The sequence below is a fragment of the Anguilla anguilla genome, chromosome 8 (assembly GCF_013347855.1).
Source record: "Anguilla anguilla isolate fAngAng1 chromosome 8, fAngAng1.pri, whole genome shotgun sequence".
NCBI lineage: Eukaryota > Metazoa > Chordata > Actinopteri > Anguilliformes > Anguillidae > Anguilla > Anguilla anguilla.
The window spans coordinates 2,869,269-2,892,115 of record NC_049208.1 but is presented as its reverse complement, the minus strand read 5'-3'; the positions used below and the strand labels follow the sequence as shown (position 1 = coordinate 2,892,115).

Genomic DNA, 22,847 nt, shown 5'->3' with positions numbered 1-22,847 from the left:
CAGGAAGGTTAAACCAGAGAAAAAAACTCCTTACTCCGCACACTTCACAGAGCGTGGCCCGAAATAAGGAATTCCGGAGTGATCCAGCGTTCCGTATTTTGGGCTATTCACTGTGAAGTGTCCGGGTAAGGAGTTTTTACTCCAGTATTCATTTTCTTCCTGTGTCGGAGTGCGCTTGAGGGAAACGAGGGTTCTGGAACGTTCCTCCTGCCTGGAGTTGAACCTGGAGGCAGGGGATGAATGATTCTGCTGGAGCACAGCCTAGCACCCCCTCCCCATCCCGGCCCTCATTTGAACCCCCAGGTCATGTTGATCCTTAGATTGCGGTCGAAAAACACTCTTTCGTCGGGAACATAATTTGGGGAACAGCTGGGGTCTGGTTTCAGAACTGTGCGTGCACCTCTGATTCGAGGGGGGGGGGGGGCGGGGGCGGTGTTGATGAGGACAGCGGCGGGGGGCAGGGTGGGTGTCTGTCAAGGTTCGAGTTTCCCGGCACACTGTGAGCCAAGCTTCAGACGGGAATAGGGCCACAGGACCCCACCCATAGCTGTGGTCCGGTCAAGACCAGCATGGATGCCACGTGTCTGCTAAACACGTGGAGGCTTCGACATTACATTACATTACATATACATTACATTATATTATGTATACATTACAGTACATAACATTACTGGCCTTTAGCAGACGCTCTAATCCAGCGCGACTTAACACAACTCTTTGCCTAGCATTTACATTCGCATCCATTCATACAGCTGTATGTATACTGAAGCAACGCAGGTTAAGTACGACAGCTATGTGGTCCTACCTGGGAACCTGTGACCTTTGGGCTACAAGGCCAGCCCCTTACCCGTTATATTATGCTGCTGCCCAACGTGAGGAGCGGGGGGGAGATTTATTTTTTGCCTCAGATCACTTGTGGTTTTCTTTGCTTGTGGTTTCTCCTTCAAGCAACCATGTTTTGTTCTCTTCTCGTTCTCTCCCTGTTCAGTCTGTTGGGATAATGTTGGGGAAATAACAGGAGTTTGAGTCGTTCAGGTTACATTGGTTTAACATTAACCTAACGTAGACCATTCTTGGGTGTGGATTCGCCAGCCATGAGCAGTCGCGTGATTCAATGCAGTGATTCGTTCAGTCTCGCACGCAGCAGACGGATCTGCTATCTGATACGCCGTCGAGTTGAGGGTTCGTGAGTTCATGTCTGCTTCGTGTCTGTGATCACGGTGTCACCACTGGGCACGTTTCGACAGCCGGCAGACTGAGGAGTGAAATGTTGTGGGTGGAGGCAGCGATTGTTTCAGTGGAGAGGGTGTGTGCTTGTGCGCTTGTGTGCTTGTGTACTTGTGTGCTTGTGCACTTGTGCGCTTGTGTGCTTGTGTACTTGTGCGCTTGTGTGCTTGTGTGCTTGTGTGCTTGTGCCCTTGTGTGCTCTCTTCTGAATTGATGGATGATGGGGTTACAGCGATGAAGTCAGCTTGCATATTCAGCTTGGCATTCCAAAATTTGCAGAAATAATTTAAAATCTTGGTAAAAATGTCACCAGGTGTGTGCAGGCCTTAGATATGGTGTGTGGTGTGTATGGTAGATACGTGCTACACCTTAAAAAGGAAGTAATTATTTATTGGAAATTACGTAAAACTTACCAAGAAGGATGATTTATCCAGGGGCTGTTGATTTCTGGAGGGTATGTCTGTTACGTGATGTCTATATGAGTTGGCATGGATTGGTATCCATGGCAGCAAATTAATTAGAAGACACGTAAGTCTACACGACAAAAAAGTGTGATGTGCCATATTCCCTGTGAGAGGGAGATGGGATGCAGTGTTTCAAATAAAAATTTTGTTTGAGGAGATTATGTTTTCATGTAGCACAGAAAAAGCATTTAATTCATTAATTTCATTTTGGAAGTTTTGGCAGATGCTCTTATCCAGAGGAACATACAGTGCTTGCTTACAATCTATTTATACAGCTGGCTATTTAACGATTTCAGCGAGAGACACGGCAGCTGGTCAACCTTACGCACAGGAAACGTGCAAAACGGTGAGAATGTGCGCTTCTTTTATGCCTGTGTTGAGGCTCCTTGGTCAGGTTCTGCACAACACGCGTAGCAACATCTAACTGGCCAGGTTATGACCCAGTCCCAACTATGACCCAGTCCCAACAACAAGTACTTTGTGCATGAACTTGCACAATAAGTGGTGGCTAGCTTCATAGCTAGCCTTTGTTACTGTATTTTACTGAAGCAGTTGAAATCAAGTTCAAGGGTACTATAGGAGTGGCTCTACTGGGAATCTGACCCATAGCTACAAATCCAGTTCTCTAACCAGTGCTCTGCACTTTCACCCAGTGCATATGTCCTAACCGGTACCAGAGATTGAGGGAAAGAGAGAGGGGAGGAGGGTGGAGGCCTTTTCAGGAGACTATTTATAGTGTGGAGCTGAGCCCAGACACTCCGCGTGGTCCAGGGGGAGGTCAGCCAGCACCGGGCCGGCTGTTGAGCTCGCTGGACAGGTGAGATGTTGAGTGTTGTGGACAGGTGAGATGTTGAGCTCGCTGGACAGGTGAGATGTTGAGTGGTGTAGACAGGTGGGATGTTGAGTGGACTGGACAGCTGAAACCAGCTGTGGAGAGAGCCTGTAAAAACCTGTCTGCTCCAGACCCAGCTGTGTTGTCAGTTGTCCTCTGGAGTAGACAGTTGGTGAGTAATCCATTACATCATGTTACACTGCTTTTATTTGTCAGGCGCTGTTATCCAAACTGCAGTACAGTAAGTGCGTACCGAGGGTCATCGGACAACATTGATCAGTTAAAGCAGGTTCACCTGAGACACGTGGTAGTGCCGTCAAACACCGCGGGCGTTGGTGAAAAAGGAGTTAACCGGGGATCAGAGCTGTACTCTCCACTCTAGAGCAAAGCGCAGGTCGTAGCGGCACTGCCACCGGTCCAGCGCACCCTGGATCCGTTTGAGCTCCCGCCCGTAGACTAGCCTCTGTTGCCGAAGTGCGCTTCTCACTGTCAGTATTAACGCAACACTCACTCGCCCAACACTCGCCCAACACTCGCCCAACACTCACTCGCCCAACACTCGCCCAACACTCGCCCAACACTCGCCCACCAGTCTCCTGACCTGCTTGAGTGTGTCGCTGCATTAACAGCTCGCGAAACTTTCTCCTTTTTTTCGTAGTTTTTTTTGGGGGTTTTCCATTGTCCTTTTTAAAAGTTTCATTGCAGTACCTCCTACTGCATTTCATTCAGTAGTTTATAATTCAGGGGTATGGCCCCCGTTATCATAATTTAAGTCCATGACTAGTCCAGTGAAGGGAGGAGTTGGCTGTGGGGTGTATATTTGGGGGTCTGATCGAGTGTTAACGCCTTCTTTCTCCCGGAAGTATCCGAGCGAGAGAGAGGCCGGCGAAAGAGGACCTGGCACCGGGACCCCAGCAGGTGCCGGAGCCCCCCTCTTCCAGGAGGCACCCCCAGGTTTGGGCTCCCTACATGGGGAGCTCCGCCCCCCTAAACGTGGCGTCCCCCCCCCGACCCGGGGCCACAGGCCCCCATCGGCCCGGCCCCCGCCGCCAGACCCGCGCCAGCGGGGCTCACGACGGCGGTACGAGAGATAGAGCCGCCCAAAAGGAGGAGGAGCCTGGACCCCGCCCACTCCCGCGACCGCGCCCGCAGGCAGACGGAGGGCGTGGTGGTGATCCGCCAGAGCGACTTCCCCGCCCCGGCCGGGCCCGCGGCGACGACCCGCGAAATCGAGCGCCCCAGGTGGAGGCGGAGCATGGACCCCACTCGTTACCACACCCACGCCCAAGACCACACCCACGGCCACGCCCAGGACCGCGCCCATGAGCACACCCACGGGAGCCGGCCGGAGGGCGTAGTGGTGATCCGTCAGAGCGACTTCCCCACACCGGCTGGGCCCATGGCGGTGACTCGCGAAGCTGAGCAACCCAAATGGAGGCGGAGCATGGACCCCGCCCATGGCCACGCCCACGGTCACGCCCACGGCGTCCTGCGAGAGGGGGGGGGCGAGCTCCGCGAGAGAGACCTCTCGGTGCTGGCCGAGCCGGCGACGGAGCAGGAGGCGGAGCCACCCGACCCGAGTCGCCACACCGACCCAGACCACGCCCACGGCGGCGGCTGGCGGGAGGGGGAGGGGGAGGAGCAGGGGGAGGGCGGGGTCCGAGCGGAGGGGGAGGGCGGGGCGGAGGGGGAGGGCGGGGTCCGCGCCGAGGGCCTGCTGAAGAGCCGGAAGGCGGTGCTCCCCTCGGAGGTGCGCCGCAGGGAGAGGAGCGTGGACGACGTCCACCGCGGCCGCCACAGCGCCCCCCCCAGGGACGGGCCGGGGGCGGGGCGGCGCCGGGGTCCCGACGGCGAGGAGGATCCGCCCGAGCCCCCGGTCCGCCTCCGCAGGGCGACGGTCTCGCCCGTGGCCCGGAGCGAGGGCGGCGGCGAGGGCGGCGGCGGCGGCGAGCTGTCGCCGGGGCGACACAAGATCCGCACGCGCTCCATGTCGGACATCGGCGTGGTGCGGCGCTCGGCGGTGTTCCGCAGCCTGGAGCGGGCCGCCAGCAGGGAGAGGCTGCAGCCGCCGCCGGGCCGCGAGCCGGGCCTGGCCAACGGCGACGTCGCCGTCGCCGACATCGGCACCCTGGACACCCGCGTCTCCGTCGCCCAGCTGCGCCACTCCTACCTGGAGAGCGCCAACAGGAAGCCCGAGCTGTAGGTGGAGCGCGCGGGGGGGACGCGCATGAACTTCCTGCGGGCGGCCGCTGCGTGTGTGTGTGTGTGTTCCCTGGGTTACTAAGGTTTTGTTTGAACCCCTGAACCCCTCTGAACCCCAGTGCTGGTTCACTTCTGTATCCGTATCACTGCATGTGAAACACTCATCAGCCAGTAAGTGCAACACAGATTAATCACGAAAAAGGGAAAACCTGTCCAGTGTTCCCCAAGTCCATCCGTCACACAGACAGGTAAACCAGGTAGGTCTTTGTCAGGTGGATGTGGAACTACCTGACAAAGACCTACCATGGTGGTGCAGGCAATGATTTAGATTTTTGGGGCAAGAAACAGGATTTCCTTTTCGTGAGTCCTGTCGTCTCAGATTGCGTATATAGATCACACATACATGAATAGTCCATGGCTTGTGAATATCACAAATGTCCAGTCAAATGAACGATTGGGGTGGTGAAATGATTAAAAGCTAATGGCATGGAATCCCTCATTGTGCCCCCTGTGGTGGAATTCTGGGCCCCCCATATCTAACCCTGAATTATGTGTGCGTGGGATTTATTTTGCACGGTGGCTAACAAATTTGGGCCATTCGCCGGGCGGCTCAATCGGAGCCCCCCGCACCCCCCATGTGTGTGTGCTGTCTGTCTCTCGAGAGGGCGTGGTCGGTAATCGTGGGACGGGGTCATCGTACCCCCCCCCTCCCCCGCCACCCCCCCTCTGCTAATGGTGCCGAATTTGCCTCTTGACTCGCACGTGACCGTGCATGATGTCTGCTTGGCTCCCGTCCCGATTGCGAAAGGGAACGAGTGACCGACTGGGAGGTTTGGTTTGCGTTTGGAGAAGAAGTGCAGTCTGTACTTTCCTCTTATGCTGTCTCTCTCTCTGCTCGGTTTTGTCCCCCCCCGCCACCCCAACCCCTCCCCCCCCCTCCCTCGGTGGGAAAGGGAGGTGAGGGGCGAGCCGGCCGGCTTGGATGGGGAGCCGGGCGGGAGGGGGGAGTGGGAGAGGAGCTCCCGTAGGCCCAGGATGTACATCACCCCCGGCGACGATCGAAAGACCTGTGAGAGGTTCAGGACTCAGCCAATCACGTCCGCCGAGCGCCTGGAGACGGATAGGTAGGCCGCATGAGCACTGAATCATGCCCCCCCCCCCCCCAAAATGAGGGGGGTCAGGCAGGTGCTGGGGGTTTGAGTACCAGCCCAAAGCATGGTGTGTGGAAGAGTGATCATGTCAATCTTTTCTCCCTCCTTCGAGGAGTGTGTGCTTTTGAAATGGGGGGGGAGATGCTGCTGGTGTTTGTAGTGATGTTGAGGTGAAGGTGGGGTGTGTGCAGATGGGGATTGGGAGGTGGGGTGGGGCAGGGGAGGTATTGGAGGGGTGAGGTTGGTGTGTGCATTTGAGGGGTGGGGTTATTGGAGGGGATGGGGTGTGCATTTTGGAGGGTCCAGTTTGGGAGTGAGCCAGTGGGGGGTTGTGGGTGATGGAGGGTGAGTTTTAAGGTAATTAGAGGGTGAGATTTAAGGTGGTTGCAGGGTGAGATTTAAGGTGATTTCAGGGTGAGATTTAAGGTGCTTGGATGGCGAGATTTAAGGTGGTTGCAGGGTGAGATTGAAGGTGGGTGCAGGGTGAGGTTTGAGGTGATTGGAGGAGCATGTGTGTTTTGGAGTGTGTGCCATTTTGCTTTTGGGAAAGGGCACGTTTCCCAAAAGCCTGACAGGTCTGCATAACATACGTCAAAGTTGGGCATGCGTCTAACCAATCACTGGTCTGTACTGTAAGTGGTGTTCCAGCTAGCGGTCACTGATCTGGGGTACACCCATGGTTCCCCTCATTCCCCATGTTCTGTACGATTCCCCATGGTTCCCCTCATTCCCCATGTTCTGTACGATTCCCCACATTCCCCAAGTTCTCCATGTGTTACCCACGAATCCTCTGGCTCAGCATGTGTCTAAGTGATGGTGGTGAGCTCTGAGGCTGTTAAGGTGCAATGCTCCCGAATGCTGATCCTGGATCTGTACGAGGACCAAACGTGCCCAGGATCTTTACGAGGACCAAACGTGCCCAGGAAAGACCTGACCACAGCTGTGGGGGGGGGTGTTCTCCAGAGAGGGTGAAAGAGGTCCACAGGCCAGGGGTCATGTGACCCTGGCAGAAGCATCACAATGGCGTACGAATGTCACCAGTGTCAACTCGGGTTTAGTGCTGGTCTACTCTGGTCAAGGGACGAGAGAAGCAACCGACCATTTTAAAGGTCAAATATGTCGATGAGAAACGTGCCTGTGTGCTCCTAACCTCCTTCCTTCTGAAGCATCCGGCCTGCTGTGCGTTTTCTTTCACGGTCTAACTTCAGCCTCCCCGTCTCTGTCGCGTAGCGGTCTGTAAATAGCGCTCGTTCGCGTACGCTTCTCTTCCGGCTGCCAGAGGTGACCTGCTTTTCTTTGTCGCCCTGCAGGTCCTGTCTGAGCCCGTCGGACCTGCAGAGCACGGAAGGTGAGTCAAACCGCTTCAGTGTCGAAGTCGAATCTGGCGACCGCCCCGCCCGTTCTGCGGGGGGGGACTGTAAAAGTGTTAAAAGTGGAGATTTGCGCTCGCGGTAAATGACACGTTCTCCTGTGAGGTGGCGCTGTTGAGCCTCTCAGGAAGAAGAGTCTCAGTGTAAATATTCCAGCGGAAGCCCTAATTGACGAGCATCTGCTCGAGCACAAGACCGTTTCAGATTTTAAACAGGACTGGCAACCCAAAGGGGTATTTTATAGACTAATTTGCGGTAGCTAACTGCGGCAGTTATTCTAGTTTAGCAGTTTATACATCTCCTCCTTAGATGGGATATGCTGCAGGGAACGTGGGGTGGGGGTGGGTCGGGGGTGGTTCCGTCAATTTCGTTTGATGCTAAGAAAGATGAAAGTTCATTTTCTGGGGTTCTGCCGTTTCTTTTGGAATAACGCTTCTTCACGCTGAGCATCGTTCAGTAACGCAGATCAAGTGCCGGTCGTTTGCTCCTAAACAAGCCAAATTAATATGTCTTATTAAGCACAGTGAAACTTTTACATAATAAAGCTCCAAATATGCCACAGATGGCTTGCACAGATGCTGCATATCTGTTGCAGGAAGGACACACAGATGTAGAGCAGATTCAGGCTACGTGCTGGCTGATCTGTCATTAGTCTCACACCCCATTCTCTGCTGATATACTTGAACGTATATGGAAAAGGAAAACGTGGGTAAATGTGAAAGCTGAACGAGAACGGTGTAAGTCAGATAACACTAACGGGCTGCCGTGATGAAGCAGATGTACAAGGGGAAAACAGCGAGGAGATTTCCCATCTGGTAACAGTTAGACTGAGTACTTAATCCAGATCATTCCGTGGCCATTCTGAAGCTCTGGACCGTGGGTTTGTTTCCCTAACCCTCTTGTGGGTTACGGGTCTGTGCGCTTCATTTAGTTTTGGGGGTTTTTTTTCTTTTCTCTCTCTCTCTTTTTCCATTGCATTCTTTTCTTTTCTCTCGCAGCGAAGACTGTTGTTGGATGATTTGTTTTTCTCGGCGTGCCGTCGTTTTTCTCTCTGAAGTTATTTCGCTGGCTTGGCGAGGGGAGTCTGTTCCTTCTTCTGGTGGTGAAGGTAAAGATTTTCTTTCTTTTCTTTCAGCAGATGAAGAGAAGCTGGATGAGAGGGCCAAGCTGAGCGTGGCGGCCAAGAGGTCCCTCTTTCGGGTACTGACCCCCCCCCCCCCCATCCCACCCCACCCCACACCACCCCCATATCACAGATACATGCCTGCAGACATGCAGACACAAGCACACACACACACACACACACACAAACACAGACACATGCAAGCGCACATGTGCACATAAACACACACGCACACACAGGTACCATAGTCCATGCCAAAAGAGTCCATGACAGAACAACCGCCCCCCCCTCCCCCACCCTATCAACACCGCATTCCAAGCCCCTGACTCATTTTAAAGGCCTCCCCCATTTGGGTTTGGGTGCTGTCAGAACGTCCCAAAAACCCGCGGGATGATTTCAACCGGCCTCACATTCCTAACATCTCCCCCATATTACCAGGGCATTTACCAATGACTCCCACCCAAAGCCAAGGCCACGCAGGGGATTATGGGTAGAAAAAGACAACTTCCAGTCAAGTTCAGTGATGAGAGTTATAACGCAAAACATAATGGCGAGAACCGGCCATTCAGCCCAACAATACTCATCGTTTTCCTGACTAAATTGTACCTAGGGATCTGACTACCTACGGACTAGATACTGGAGCATCTAACACTGCCCATGAAGCCTTGTATTGAAAATTTCGGGCTCTAATACTTGACCTGACAGAGTTATGTGGGGAGTAAAGATGCTTTTTAAAGATGTTTTAAAAATATGAACACCATTGTCTATCAGGAAGGGTTGTCATTCATTTTAAGTGTCAGTTATTGCTGGGATCCTATTGGTGCATTCCCAGATCTCTCATCTTCCAGGAAGTAGAAAAGTAACCATAGAAGAGCAGCCTCATACACTTAGGACAGTGTGAGGCATTTGTTCTCCCTCTCTCACCCCCCCCCCCCCCTTCTCCCCCCCTCCCTCTTGTCCCAGGAGCTGGAGAGGAGCACAGATGGGGGGGTCCCCAAACCCCGCTCCAGAAACGCGGCGGTGGAGAGGCGGCTGAGGCGGGTTCAGGACCGCTCCCACACGCAGCCCGTCACCACACAGGAAGTGGTCATCGCCGCCACGTAAGTCGCCGTTTCGGTGGGTTTTCATCAGGAACAGCCCCCCCCCCGCCCTGTATTTGGGGGGGGGGGGGTTGTTATGGAGATGTTCTTCCCGCAGGTTTGTCGCAGATAAAGCCACAGCCTCAGAAACGTGGGACTGGGGAGTCTCCGTTATCAGAGGGGTTGCTGGATATGGCGGCTGCTTGAAGCCGTTCCAAGTCAGGACTGAAAATGAGCCTTATATCTGAGCTGCACCCCCCTCACCCCACCACCCCCCTCCCCCCCCAATCACCTGATCACCCCCCACCCCCACCACGGCTTCAGACAATGGCATGTCTACTTTATGGGGATGTCTGACCTTTGACCCCTGTTATTTGGTTCGGGTGCAGAGCTAATTGTGATACCTAAAAAAATTCTGGTTGTGAATGAAATAACTTTAAAGGAAGAGAGAGCTCCTTGACAATTACATGTATATTTTTACCGTTCTTTCTGAGCCTGAGTAGCTTTCAGATTCGAAGCCAACGCAGAGCCTCCTGATCATATGGAAATTCAGAGTGCAAGGATGACAGGCCTAACTGTGGAACAGTGTTTGGCAGGAGGAGCCAGTCCTTCTGTCATTGCCATCGGCTTACCAAGTCGCTTTTTAAATGTTAATTTGCACTTTGATTTAATCCTTCTGTTTATCTCCCTCTAATCTTTAACCGTCACAGACAGCTGACAATTTAGGAATAATAATGATCTTTTTTTTGTAATTTTTTTTTTTTTTTTTTACCCCACCCACTCTCTGCTCTGTGTGCAGTGCCCCCCCCACCCCGTCCTCACCCCCCACCTCAGCCCGCGTCCCCAGTCCCACAGTAACCAGCAGCGCAGTGACACACTTCAGGTACTGGGGACACGCGGGCGTATGTGCGTGCGTGCGTGCGTGCGTGCGTGCGTGCATGTTTGTGGATGTTCGTGTGTATGCGCGTGCGTGCGTGCATGTTTGTGCATGGAGCACGTTGGCACCCCCCCTCCCCCCCCCCCCCCCCCGAAACGCTGACTAATGGTGCCGGAATTCCAGGGTCGCACGAGCACTTCCTGCTTCCTGTTTACCATTTAACAGTTCGGGTTTTCTGGGTACTGTGAACAACTGCACTGGGGTAATGCATGGCTCTTGTTGTCATGGAGATCATGTTTTATGATCTGATTTGTCGATGTTCATGTAAGAATTCTGCTGAGAATCGTTAAGTGTGTATCAGTAATTATGTTCAGTCGTTGCACACAGATAAATTTGTCAAAACTGATACTTCATTGTTCCCTCTGAGTCCAAATGAATGGTTTGGCTCCACAGCGCCCTCTGCTGTCTGACAGAAGTCCCACACTCAAATTTCAAAGCTGCTTTCCTTTTTTTTTTTTGCACAGGCATGGTGTGATATTTCTTTCCTTTTTTTATTAGAAACGATTTTTAAGTGTGCTTAGAGGAAAATAAACGTGCCGATGCTGTCTTAAGTCATGATTTTTGTGTAATTTTCCCGAATCTCAGCCCACTATATTTACAGAAAAAGACAAGCTGGCAGCTCATTTTAACGGCGCCCATTTTAACGGTGAGAGACGGGCGGAGTGTAAATGTCAAAGGTGGGGCGTGTTGAGTCAGTGAGGGCTCACATGTCAGCCCCCCCCCGGGGTAATCTCACGCGGGGGTCTGATTTTCGACTCGCGCCCGGACGCTGAGGCCCGTAAACCCCAAACTCGACCCGGAGCGAGCCGGTCTCTCCCTCGTCGCTCCGCTGCAACCGAAGACGTTTGACCCCCGGTCCCGTTCAGCGGTGCCAGGGGCTCGGGGTATCGCCTGCTGCCACAAACCTCGTCACTCGACGTCTAACGAGGCTATCGCTTAACGCGTTAGCGTCTAATGGGGCTAGCGCTTAACGTGTTAGCGTCTTACTGAGGCTAGCGCTTAACGCGTTAGCGTCTTACTGAGGCTAGCGCTTAACGTGTTAGTGTCTTACTGAGGCTAGCGCTTAACACGTTAGCGTCTTACTGAGGCTAGCGCTTAGCGCGTTAGCGTCTTACTGAGGCTAGCGCTTAACGTGTTAGTGTCTTACTGAGGCTAGCGCTTAACACATTAGCGTCTTACTGAGGCTAGCGCTTAGCGCGTTAGCGTCTTACTGAGGCTAGCGCTTAACGTGTTAGCGTCTTACTGAGGCTAGCGCTTAACGCGTTAGCGTCTTACTGAGGCTAGCGCTTAACACGTTAGCGTTTTACTGAGGCTATCGCTTAACACGTTAGCGTCATACTGAGGCTAGCGCTTAACGCGTTAGCGTCTTACTGAGGCTAGCGCTTAACACGTTAGCGTCTTACTGAGGCTAGCGCTTAACGCGTTAGCGTCTTACTGAGGCTAGGGCTTAACACGTTAGCATCTTACTGAGGCTAGCACTTAACACGTTAGTGTCTTACTGAGGCTAGGGCTTAACGCGTTAGCGTCTTACTGAGGCTAGCGCTTAATGTGTTAGCATCTTACTGAGGCTAGCGCTTAACGCGTTAGCATCTTAATGAGGCTAGCGTTTAACACGCTAGCGTCTAATGGGGCTAGCACTTAACACGTTAGAGTCTGATGAGGCTCGCGCTTAACACGTTAGCGTCAGGGGTGTTCAGTCTTATCCGAAAAGGGCCGGTGTGGGGGTAGGTTTCCGTGTTTTAGCGCAGCGCTATGACACCAGATTCGGCTGATTTAACCAATCATGGTCTTCAACCACGACCTTGATGAGCAGAATCAGGCGTGTGGGTACTGGGCTGTGAGCACAGCCTGCTTCCACACCCGCCCCTTTCAGATAGGATCAGGACCCCCCGGATTTAAGGGCTCTAATCTGATTTCTTTCTGCCGTACCACAGCCTGGGTGGTGAGCTTGCGTTAGTTTCTGCTCTAATCGCTTCTGATCTGACTAATCTGTACTCACACCGGCAGCAGACCTGGGGCGAATGCTGTATGGTAGTACTACTGCGGACATTTGCCCCTGTGCATCATGGGTAATGTCTGAACACTTCATGTCTTGAATGTGTTCAGGGGAAAAGGAGGGTAAGGAGGAAATAAAAAAGAAAAATGTCTCTACAGGTGTGGGCTCAGAGGGCAACCAGGTATGCTCACAAATAAATACCTTTTTTTTTTTTTTTTTTTTTTGAAGTTGCTTAGTCCGGTCTCAAAGTTTAAGAACCAACGGCATGAAATCCCTAATTTCTCTCTAATTGGTGTAGTTCAGACCTTCAATCGCAGCCAGTCACACATCCCATGAACTACAGAGGAAAAGACCAGTCGCAGTGGCTACATCTGCAGGATCCCAGCATGCAACTCACTCGCACGTGTCTCAGTGTGGCAGTGTGGAACTATAAACATGTCTCACCTTATAAATGTGAACTGGCTTGTCAGTCAACTAAGCAGCATGTCTTTAACCCCTTGAAGAGTATGTTTTTTTGGAATGCTTTTTTAATTTTTGTTATTCAAACTCAATGTTCTAGAACTTTGCTGCTTTCAGTCACCAGCAGTGATTGTTACATCAGCATTGGAATGTTCAGTTAAGAACATTCTAATCACTTATTTATTTACCTCATGCCTTAAAGGGTCAATACAGTTTTGTCCTATTGGTTCACAGAAGGCCTGGTGTGGCTGTAGGCACTAAAACGACTTGTTTAACTAATCAAGGTTTTCACTGAAGAGCATGATTGGTTGATGAGTTACAGATCAACCAATGATGAATAAAAGCCTCGATCCACACCGGACCATTTTGGGTGACACTGCTTTAGTCTGTGTGCACCCCAGTTAATGTGTTCTGTACCCCCCCCCCCCCCCCCCCCCCACAGTCTGCAGGCCTCGTCCCAGAAGGGGTCGGTGGCCCGAGAGTCCTCCCTGGGGAAGGAGGCGGAGGAGACGCGCTCCCTGGGGGCGGGGCCTAGCGAGCAGGGCCCGGAGGAGCCCGACCTCTCCACCCTCAGCCTGGCGGAGAAGATGGCGCTCTTCAACCGCCTCTCGCAGCCGGCGCCAGGGCGGGGCCAGGACGGCGCCAGGCCCGACGCCCGCCACCGCAGATCCCACGCCCGCTTCCAGACCCAGCCAATCACGCTGGGAGAGGTGGAGCAGGTGCGTTGCACACGCAGGGACGACGGCACTGGATCATACTGCTAAATTTCTGCATTCTTCACTCAAAATTGCACTCACAATCCAGCACGCACACTTAGTGTTTATTAAATAACTCCTATTGGCTTGATGGGTTATCAATCAGGTGAATAGGTTTTTGTTTTATTTTCAGTCACTTGCTAATAATCTCCTAATCGGTGTTGATCATGGAAATTTGTGGAACCCTTTGATCCCTCAGATACTGTTGCATTCTGGGTATTCTCGTGCAGGCAGTGTTTTCCACAGAGGGTGTTCCTGCTGTTGGCGTGTTATTGTGATGTCACAATGCCCTCTCGCCCTCTGTTCATGAGGGAGATGAATGTCCTGCTGTTGGCATGTTATTGTGATGTCACAAACCCTCTCGTTCTTTGTTCAAGGGAGAGATAGATGTCCTGCTGTTGGCATGTTATTGTGATGTCACAAAGCCCTCTTGCCCTTCCTTCAAAGGGGGAGGAAGTAAAGTTGTGCAATGAGGGATTTCCTGTTGGTTCCCAGCTCCATGTCAGAAGTGCTTTCCTGCTGGATGAACACAACACACTTCACATTGTGCAACCCTTAACTCGTGAGGTTTCCAGTTCAAAGTTACAGCACAAAGATGCCTTAGGCCTCTGAGACATCGTGTATCACGTAGATTTAGAAGGCAAAGCTTCTGAAATGTTGGCTGTGTTGGGTGCATATTAAGCAATATTGTTTGTATTTTCTTATGTAAAACTGTGTGCCTCTATAATACATAATTAATGAATTCACAAAGTCAATCGGAATTTGTGGATAAATGCTTAATATGCCCAACCCCCAAACCACATTACGTTACCTGGATTTAGCAGAGACTCTTATCCAGAGCGACTTACGCAACTTTTTACATGGCATTTACATTGCATCCATTTATACAACTGGATATATACTGAAGCAATGCAGGTTTAAGTAGCTTTTCTCAAGGGCACAACAGCAGTGTCCTACCTGGGAATCTAACCAGTGACCTTTTAGATTACACGACCGACACCTTGCCCATTACGCCACACTCTTCCTCACCCTGGTGCCGCGGCTGAAGCAGTTTAAGTGAACCTAGCCTGTCTCTGGCGCAGGACGTAGCCCCAGCAGAGCCTGTAGCCCCAGCAGAGCCCGTAGCCCCAGCAGAGCCCGTCCCATTGGCTAACGGCCCCGTAGCCCAGCCGCAGAGAGACGTTAACAGTGAGAAAGTAAGGAGCGTCCGTCCGTCCGTCTGTCTGACTCGTGGTGGTGCTTGGCGTTTTGCATCCGATGCATTGTACAGCCTGGCCCCCGGGACTCCCTGATCTGTACCTCCCCGAAACCCCCTCCCTCCCCCACACCCCCCCCCCGCCCAGTGCAAGACTTGGGGTACAGATCATGAGATTCCATGACCGGAAACCTTCGCCCCCTGGCCACCTCTAGAACCACACAGTGGCTGCCTTGTGTTTTTGAAGAGATAGCCAATTGGCCAATCAGAATGTAATATTACACATCTGTGTGGTTATGTCATGCCAAAAAGATGGAAATAAACTTTGGAATGATTTTTGAATGAATACACTTTTGGGATGGCTTTGCTTTGGACGTGTGATACTTTTGATTGAGTCATAATTGCCCCTTTGAGGACATATTTATTCATTTGTTTGTTTTATTATAATTTGATTTGGCTTGTATGGACTCTTCGGTTGTGATGCAACGCTTTGTCACTCCTGAGATGAACGTGAGCATGCCGGTATGAAGCTGAAGTGTTATTTCTGCTGTGATGAAGATGACCAGGGGATGGGACGCCATGCGTTTCCTCCCTGACAGGAAGTGCGGTTTGAATGTGCGAGCTTTGTACAGAATGACGTCTTTACCCTGGAGTGTGTGCTGGTTTTGCTTTGGGCTAAAAAAAACCAGCATCTGGAAAGGGTTCCTTTTAAAAACCATCAGTGACTTGGTTTTGAATTTTTTGTTTTTGTTACCTCTGTGATGCTTCAGGTTTTGTCTGGCTTGTGTTGACATTTTCCCCCAGGGGGAGAATAATGCACTTTGCTTCATAGCGGACGGGTCCTGAAGCCGATGGTTTCCTTCGTCTTTGTGTAAATGAATGGCAAAGCCAAAGACGTCACTTTCAGAGTCAGGAACACAAGGACCAGCCTTTTGAATAGTCTGGCTAAGTGCTCCTGCGAGTGAGTGCCTATGGGCTTCAATACAACGTGACTTTAAATAGACGGACTGGTCTTTGTCTCGGTATCTATTCAGAGCAGGTCCTGCCCCATCACGTCTATATCAGTGCTGCTGATTTTAATGTAAAATCATCTGGAAATGTAATCTGGTGTTTTTTGGGGGTTTTTTTTTGTGTTTGTTCTGAAAGTGATGTCTTTACATTGAGAATTGCGTGGGTGATGGTTGTCTGTCCATCCATCCATCCGTTATCTGTACTCGCTGATTCCTGGTCAAGGTCGCAGGACGTGCTGGAGCCTATCCCAGCATGCATTGGGCAAGAGGCAGGAATACACCCTGGACAGTTGGCCAGTCCGGATGATGGTTGTGATGCCGTTTATTTTTTGGTTGAGGATTAATTTGCATATTTGAAGATTGTCTAATATAGCCAGTATCTTTTTTAAATTTAATTTTTAAAAATTTTAAGCATTCATTTCCAGCCCTCCTGTTCCCTGTGAATGGACAGGGTCCAAGGCATGTCACCCAGCTGCACTGGTTCTGTAAAGGTGCCGTTTTTACTAGCAGCAGCTGGAGCTGTAGTGCATCCTCATGACCAGAGGGGGCGCTCCGCATGGCATGTGATGACGTAGCAGCAATCGAGTCAGAAGAGGCGGAGTGTTTACACTGTATATAGGCATGTTGTGTCTGCTGTTTGACCTCACCCCCTGTTTGCCCCCCCTGTTTAACCCCCCCCCCCCCCCTCGGGTTCCACAGCTGCAGAACGCAGGCGGGGTTAAGATGGGGGCGCTGTCCGCCTCCGTGGTCCGATCCGCCACGACCGGCACGGTCTCTACTGCCCACGCTGGCGAGATCCACCTGGGCAGGTCCACCGCCGTCGTGTGCCCCCCCCAGCCCCCCAGCCGAGGGAAACGTGACAGAGCTGTCGCCAGGCAACAGGGTCTGATTGACATTAGCATGACGAGCACCGTTGTCGCCGAGCCCCGCCCCCAGCCTCTCACAGAACTCCGCCCCCAGCCACTCTCAGAGCCCCGCCCCCAGCCTCTCACAGAACTCCGCCCCCAGCCTCTCACAGAACTCCGCCCCCAGCCTCTCACAGAACTCCGTCCCCAGCCTCTCACAGAACTCCGCCCCCAGCCACTCTTAGAGCCCCGCCCCCAGCCTCTCACAGAACTCCGCCCCCAGCCACTCTCAGAGCCCCGCCCCCAGCCTCTCACAGAACTCCGCCCCCAGCCACTCTTAGAGCCCTGCCCCCAGCCTCTCTCAGAGCCCCGCCCCCAGCCTCTCATAGAACTCCGCCCCCAGCCACTCTCAGAGCCCCGCCCCCAGCCTCTCACAGAGCTCCGCCCCCAGCCTCTCTCAGAGCCCCACCCCCAGTCTTACATAGAGCCACAGCAGTCAGAAAGCAGGCATTATGGCTCAGTGCCAACCAACCGGAGATGGGAGGAGGAGAGAAGAGTGAGGGAGGAGGAGGAGAGAAGAACAAGGGAGGAGGAGGAGAGAAGAACAAGGGAGGAGGAGGAGAGAAGAGCGTGGGAGGAGGAGAGGAGAAAGCAGGAGGAGGAGGAGAGAAGAACAAGGGAGGAGGAGATGAGAAGAATCAGGGAGGAGGAGGCAAGAAGAGCATGGGAGGAGGAGAGGAGAAAGCAGGAGGAGGAGGAGAGAAGAACAAGGGAGGAGGAGGTGAGAAGAATCAGGGAGGAGGAAGCAAGAAGAGCATGGGAAGAGGAGAGGAGAAAGCAGGAGGAGGAGAGAAGAATGAGGGAGGAGGCGCAAAGAGCATGGCAGGAGGAGAGGAGAAAGCAGCAGCAGCAGGAGGAGGAGAGAAGAATGAGGGAGGAGGCGCAAAGAACGTGGCAGGAGGAGAGGAGAAAGCAGCAGGAGGAGGAGAGAAGAACGAGGGAGGCGGAGGCAAGAAGAACGAGGGAGGAGGAGAAGAGAAAGCAGGAGGAGGAGAGAAGAGTGAGGGAGGAGGAGAGAAGAGCATGGGAAGAGGAGAGGAGAAAACAGGAGGAGGAGGAGAGAAGAACGAGGGAGGAGGAGGAGAGAAAAAGATGGAAGGAGGAAAGAAGAAAGAGGAGGGAGGAAGAGGAAAGGCTCCTCCTCTCTCCGGACGGGGAGAGACAGCAGCTCCAGCCCCTCCCCCCAGAGAGGAGCGGGGAGCGGCGTGCGGTGGCTGACCCCCCCTGGAGACGCGAGGGGGAGGGCGGGGCTGACCCCCCCTGGAGGAGGGAGGGGGAGGGGGAGGGCGGGGCTGACCCCCCCTGGAGGAGCGAGGGAGTGGGCGGGGCTGACCCCCCCTGGAGGAGCGAGGGAGTGGGCGGGGCTGACCCCCCCTGGAGGAGCGAGGGAGTGGGCGGGGCTGACCCCCCCTGGAGGAGCGAGGGAGTGGGCGGGGCTGACCCCCCCTGGAGGAGCGAGGGAGTGGGCGTGGCCTACCAGCACCGGCAGGAGCAGAGGAGCTACCTGAGGGAGCTGCACCAGGCCGACGGCGTCTTCAGGGCCAAGCCGGGCATTGTGGGTAAGCAGGAAGGGCGTGGCGACGTTGGGGGGTGTGCGGTTTCTTAAAATTATCCTCGTGTGCGTGGTCCGCACCGAGATCTCCCTCATGGCCCCTGCTCTCCACACACACACACACACACACACTCTCTCTCTCTCTCTCTCCACACACACACACACACACACACACACACACACACACACACTCTCTCTCTCTCTCTCTCTCTCTCTCTCTCTCTCCCCACACACGGGAGGACGGGGCCAATCTTTGTATTCAAAGCAGGCGCTCCGGTGTCGTTTTTTTGCTGAATTCCATTAGCATGCATTTGCATACGTTTATCTGTCTCCCGTAAAAAACAGATCTGTCCCCGCCTGCACCGGCACAGCTGAAGGCATAACGTGGGACAAAGGGATGCTAACAGCTGCTCGATCGCTGCATACGCCATAACATCCTATATAAAATCACGGGGAATTATATTAGGTGGCTATTGTCTTGAATTTCCTTCATGCAGCTGACGCCTGCGTTCCTGTATCCGATGTGATGTGATGGCATCACAAAGCAGTGGAGAGCTTGAGTGTGTTTCAGTGTGTGCTGTCTTAAGGGTGTTCCATGTTTCAGTGGAGGGAAATGAAATTCCTGTTTGCACATGGAACAGGGTGAGGGAATATTGAGTATGACTGTATTGAGACGGACTTGTGTTTTATTATATTTATTTTTTGAGCTTTGATTTTTGTTTTATTGTTTATGTAATGTAATGTAATTTATGTACTGTCATTGGTGTGCTGATTGTAGAAATAAAGGATGGGTAAAAAATAAAAAAAATTTGATGGCCACACTTGCCTGCTTAGTCTTAGACCTTCTGGCTTTCATTAATGTAAAAGGACAAGAGGTAAATTTGCTCAGCACAGCAAGTGAGGTTTGGTGGGTGTTCAGTTTTGTTTAAAGGAGGGGTGGAGGGACGGAGAGAGAGGGATGGAGATACAGAGGGACGGAGGAATGGAGTGACAGAAGGATGAACGACAATGGGATGGAGGGGTGGAGTGACAGGGATGAAGGGATAGAGTGACGGAGGGGTGGAGTGACAGGGATGGAGGTAAAGAGGGACAGAGGGATGGAGGTAAAGAGGGACAAAGGGACGGAGTAACAGAAGGATGGAGGGACACTGTGTACGGTTTAAGGCGTGTCCTTTCCCTCCCTGGTTCTTCTCGGTGAACCCTCCCTGCTGCTTGCTGCCTCTGGGTGTTCAGTGGCTCTGTGTGCAGGCTGCTGCAGCTCAGCACAAAGCATTTTCTGCAGCCCCCCCCCCCCACCCTCACCCCCCCACTCCTCTCCTCTGAGGTGTGTGTGTGTATGTGCGTGCGTGTGTGTGCGTGTGTGTGTGTGCATGTGTGTATGTGTGTGTGTGGGTGCGCCTGTGTGTGTGTTAGCCCATGTGTGTGTGTGTGTGCGTGTGGGTGCGCTCCCGTGCGTGTGTGTGTGTGTGTGTGTGTGTGTGTGTGTGTGCGCCCGTGTGTGTGTGTGTGTGTGTGTGTGTGTTAGCCCATGTGTGTGTAAGCGCGCTGTGCAGCACGGCTGCTGGTGCCTGACAGTTATAGATTGCTGTGGGGCTCTCCGGCACACTTAACACCATCCTGTGTGTGTGTGTGTGTGTGTGTGTGTGTGTGTGTGTGTGTGTGTGTGTGTGTGTGTGTGCGCGCGCGTGTGTGTGTGTGTGCGCGCAGAGCTGCCTGAGCCCACTGCCTCAGCGACGTCCCGGAGTCTCTCCCTGGCTCCGCACGCCATGCCGCAGCCCCGGAACAGCAGCGGTGACCACGGCGACGGCGACCGCGGCGACGGCGAGCACCCCGAGCCGCCCGCCGCCCCGGACCCCGCCGACGACACGTCCGTCTGCCAGATGTCCATCAAAGAACGGTGAGCTCTCCCCCCTCACCCTCACCCCCACCTCCTCCTCCTCCTCCTCCTTTTCTTATCGTTGCCGAGTCCGTTTTTTTTTCTTTTTTTTTTAAAAGACAAAGAGTCGCGCCTCGTCGCCTCGTTGCCGCGGTCGCCGTCGTCTCCTTAGGCGTGGGCGTCATTCATAAAATGCACCAGGCTACCGGGGTGGGGGGGTGAATGAATAGTACGGGGGGGATTCATGAATGTAGGGAGGTGTGGGAGGGGGGACGGGGGGGGGGGGGGTAGGGGGTGCCACACACACACGTTCGGAAAGCGCCAGCCACACCTTTGTGTCTGCAGGATTCTGTCACGTTTGACAGCTTGGGTGTGTGTTATTGTTTGCATGTGTGTGCTTTATTTTTAGGGGTCCAAGCAGCGAAGCTGGTGGAACCCTATTGTATCTGTTAGGATTATTCTTATTATTTTTCTCCGCTAAAAGTGTCTGAGGCTCAGCACCCATAAGTCCTGGAGCAACCAAATTTGGCAGGTGGGTTCCTATGGCCCCCCACTACTCAGGCACTAAAAAGCACGTATGTCAGCCAGATGGTGGCGCTATAACAAAGGGTAACACGTAAAAGCCCATAACGCCCACACCATAAGTTAGATGACCACAAAACTTCATCGACCTATGCATCTGAACGTGCTCTACAACTTTGCCATTGGCCCCACCTATGTCCGCCATATTGTTTGCCTGCCATTTAGACTTTTTAGTTGGGGCGTGGCAGTTTTCTCGGCAAAAATGTCTGAGGCTCAGCAACCATAAGTTGTAGACCAACCAAATTTGGTAGGTGGGTTCCTATGGCACCCCACTACCCAGGCACTAAAAATCACCTATGTCGGCCAGATGGTGGCGCTGTAACAAAGGATCATAGTTTAAAAGGTCATAACTCCCACACCGTAAGTCAGATCAACACAAAACTTCATCGACTGATGCATCTGAATGTGCTCTACAACTTTCCTATTGGGAGCACCTATGTCCGCCATATGGTTTGCACACCATATGGACTTTTTAATTAGGTGGGGTGCGGAAAAGCTGGAGCTCCAAATCCAAACGATTACGACATCGAGTAAACTTCTTTACGGCAAGCGACAACCATGGCGACGCTAGTTTTTATCAGTGAAAGCACGGTCTGACACTGCCACCTAGCGTGCATGCTAGGATAGGCGACCAAAAGTTTTTCAGTAAAAGCTTTCTGAGAGGATGAAAAATTACTTTTCTTTGGCATGGATCCATTTGAAGACAGTATCGGGTGAGTTCGTTTAGTCTTTGAATCTGTCATTATGCTGAGAAATAGTTAAACCATTTTATTGATAGGTTCTGAGTTTCTGTGCACACGCGCGAAAACACGCTGGTATAATAAAACAATGACGGTAATACATATATAGTCCGCTTCGTTCCGTTGCTACCATAACATAACAGACTATCTTATGTCTACAGCTGCAGTTCTCGCTGCAATTTCAAACATTGAATATTCACAAAAGACGCAATTTATGCTGTACTTTGCCAATGTCTAAATAAATAATACGCTACGGTAAAGCTTTGAGAGGATGAATCATTACTTTTCTTTGGCATGGATCCATTTGAAGACAATATCGGATGAGTTCGTTCAGTCTTTAAATCTGTCATTATGGTGAGAAATAGCTAAACCATTGTATTGATAGGTTCTGAGTTTCTGTGCACACGCGCGAAAACACGCTGGTATAATGAAACAATGACGGTAGCCTAATACATACATAGTCCGCTTCGTTCCGTTGCTACCATAACATAACAGACTATCTTGTGTCTACAGCTGCAGTTTCTCGCTGCAATTTCAAACATTGCATATTCACAAAAGACGCAATTTATGCTGTACTTTGCCAATGTCTAAATAAATAATACGCTCCGGTAAAGCTTTGAGAGGATGAATAATTACTTTTCTTTGGCATGGATCCATTTGAAGACAGTATCGGGTGAGTTCGTTAAGTCTTTAAATCTGTCATTATGCTGAGAAATAGCTAAACCATTGTATTGATAGGTTCTGAGTTTCTGTGCAAACGCGCGAAAACACGCTGGTATAATGAAACAATGACGGTAGCCTAATACATATATGGTCCGCTTCGTTCCGTTGCTACCATAACATAACGACCTACAGCTGCAGTTTCTCGCTGCAATTACTAATATTGAATATAAACAAAAGACGCATTTTACGCTGTAGTCTGCCAATGTCTAAAATAATACGGTCCATTTGAAGACAACATCGGGTGACTTCGTTTAGTCTTTAAATCCGTCATTGTGCTGAGAAATCGTATTCTCAATTTAATTTCTAAATTGACTGTAAGCTTAGGGTTGTAACTAGGTAGTTGTTCCGTAGGTGACTTAGTCTTAACTCGTCTTAACTATTGCTTGAATGTTCTCATAGACTGCGTTGTTGCTGTTCTTGTTTGTGTTAGCGTTAATCAGTTTAACCTACTGGGTCCAAGTTGAACTATGCGGATGTTTCCTGCACTTGGAACGGTATTTCTCTCTAGGGTTTTCGGCACACTAATTCCTGGTTATGGTTATACATTTTGTTGTACGTCGCTCTGGATAAGAGCGTCTGCCAAATGCCTGTAATGTAATGTAATGTAATGCAATATTCCGTAGCAACAAGATAAACCCGACATTAGCCCTAAAATATGCAATACAGCAG

At 52.0% G+C, this 22,847-nt stretch overlaps 1 protein-coding gene across 1 annotated transcript in view; it reads left to right on the top strand.

Moving 5' to 3' along the window:
• LOC118233445 (supervillin-like) overlaps window positions 1-22,847 on the top strand; it is a 57,374-nt gene that overhangs the window by 12,776 nt on the left and 21,751 nt on the right. The window contains exons 7-20 of the mRNA XM_035429232.1: window positions 3,387-3,829; window positions 3,942-4,126; window positions 4,211-4,722; window positions 5,679-5,849; window positions 7,187-7,224; window positions 8,382-8,446; window positions 9,333-9,469; window positions 10,248-10,331; window positions 13,283-13,559; window positions 14,678-14,791; window positions 16,500-17,011; window positions 17,131-17,140; window positions 17,775-18,264; window positions 19,965-20,154. Of these exons, the coding sequence (XP_035285123.1) occupies window positions 3,387-3,829; window positions 3,942-4,126; window positions 4,211-4,722; window positions 5,679-5,849; window positions 7,187-7,224; window positions 8,382-8,446; window positions 9,333-9,469; window positions 10,248-10,331; window positions 13,283-13,559; window positions 14,678-14,791; window positions 16,500-17,011; window positions 17,131-17,140; window positions 17,775-18,264; window positions 19,965-20,154 (3,228 nt within the window). The remainder of the gene's footprint in view (window positions 1-3,386; window positions 3,830-3,941; window positions 4,127-4,210; window positions 4,723-5,678; window positions 5,850-7,186; window positions 7,225-8,381; window positions 8,447-9,332; window positions 9,470-10,247; window positions 10,332-13,282; window positions 13,560-14,677; window positions 14,792-16,499; window positions 17,012-17,130; window positions 17,141-17,774; window positions 18,265-19,964; window positions 20,155-22,847) is intronic.